The sequence below is a fragment of the Gavialis gangeticus genome, unplaced genomic scaffold, assembly GCF_001723915.1.
Source record: "Gavialis gangeticus isolate Ggan-Ray unplaced genomic scaffold, GavGan_comp1, whole genome shotgun sequence".
Lineage (NCBI taxonomy): Eukaryota > Metazoa > Chordata > Crocodylia > Gavialidae > Gavialis > Gavialis gangeticus.
The window spans coordinates 17,341,073-17,342,587 of NW_017728995.1; the positions used below are offsets into that span (position 1 = coordinate 17,341,073).

Consider the following 1,515-nt stretch of genomic DNA (forward strand, 5'->3'; position numbering starts at 1 on the left):
TTTATTGATCACAAAATACTTACTTTCACTAAAATAATGAAACTAAATAATGCTGCAGTGTTATCAGGTCAGGGCTTATTGAGAATCAGTAGATATATTTCAAGTAGAGATGCTGACAGCCACATACTCCCAAAAATGAGAGGTGAAACTATTATTTATGGATTAATATAAGCTGAATTACTTTAATGGTTTTGTTTTGCACTTTTATTATCTATGTAGCCTGATTAAGATAGAAAATAGAAATGGTAAAGCCTGCTTTAACAAATTGTGACAATAATTTCCTTGTTTGATAAGTTATTTAAAGATCATGCTATTGATGGAGAAACCTTGCCACTGCTCACAGAGGAACATCTTTTGGACACAATGGGATTAAAACTTGGCCCAGCACTAAAAATTCGATCTCAGGTACAGTGGCTAAATACAATCAAATTCCAAACAGTGGGAGAATGAAAGATTTGAGAGTCATATGAAGCATTTGAGTTGAACTGCTTTTGACTTTTTCAAGTTATATTTTTCCATTCATAAAATATCTGAAATAATATTGTGACCTGAGGCACTGCCCACTCCAGGTGGACAACAAATTAGCTCAAGTTAAAGACTGCCTATGAATGACTTCTTGAAAAAGACAGTAACTGAAGTGAGTACCTTTGGGAATGTCAGGATCCACAGCCAGAATCATAGCATGGATTGAAGTTAGAAATGAGAAGGTATAATTGACTAAACAAACCTGTCTCCTCTCATTCCTTCTCTCCTCTGGCCAGTGAGGGTGGTTCTCTACTATACACTCTCCAACGTCTCTCATTCTCTTATTAGACCTGTCTTCCTTTACTTATTATGATTAGCTTTCATTGTTGCTATCCTATGCATGCTAAAGAGCACCATCTACAGGGAATGTAGCTCAGCTTCCCATAAAGGTGGTGCAGGGCACAGCCAAACTCATTCAGTAAATAAGCATGGCAAGTTTCATTCAGAAATGTGGAGGAGGGGCAGTCAAAGAAATTTCAGATTTTTTGCTAACTACAATACCTGTCTTTGTGAGATGGCTGGAGTACACGTGGCTGTCAGCATCTCTTGGCACGGCTTTACGAGCGCTCGTGATGCTCGGGCCAGGTGCCAGATGACTGGAAGATAGCTAACGTGGTCCCCATCTTCAAAAAAGGGAAGAGAGAGGACCCGGGCAACTATCGGCCTGTCAGTCTTACCTCTATCCTTGGGAAACTCTTTGAGAAGATCCTCAAGGAGCACATCTGTGATAGGCCGGCTTCAGGGATGATGCTCAAGGGCAACCAGCACGGTTTCATTAGGGGCAGGTCATGTCAGACCAACCTGATTGCCTTTTATGATCAGGTCACAAAGGCAATGGATGCAGGTGTTGCCGTGGACGTAGTCTTTCTAGACTTCAGCAAGGCCTTTGACACCGTCTCCCACCCCATCCTCATTAAAAACTAGGCGACTGTGGCATTGATGCCTACACAGTCAGATGGATTGCAGATTGGCTGAAGGGTCGTACTCAGA

At 41.5% G+C, this 1,515-nt stretch overlaps 1 protein-coding gene across 1 annotated transcript in view; it reads left to right on the forward strand.

Annotated features, from left to right (window-relative positions):
* Positions 1-1,515, forward strand: part of SAMD7 (sterile alpha motif domain containing 7) — a 21,450-nt gene that overhangs the window by 11,592 nt on the left and 8,343 nt on the right. The window contains exon 7 of the mRNA XM_019503038.1: positions 295-405. Coding sequence (XP_019358583.1) covers positions 295-405 — 111 coding nt within the window. The remainder of the gene's footprint in view (positions 1-294; positions 406-1,515) is intronic.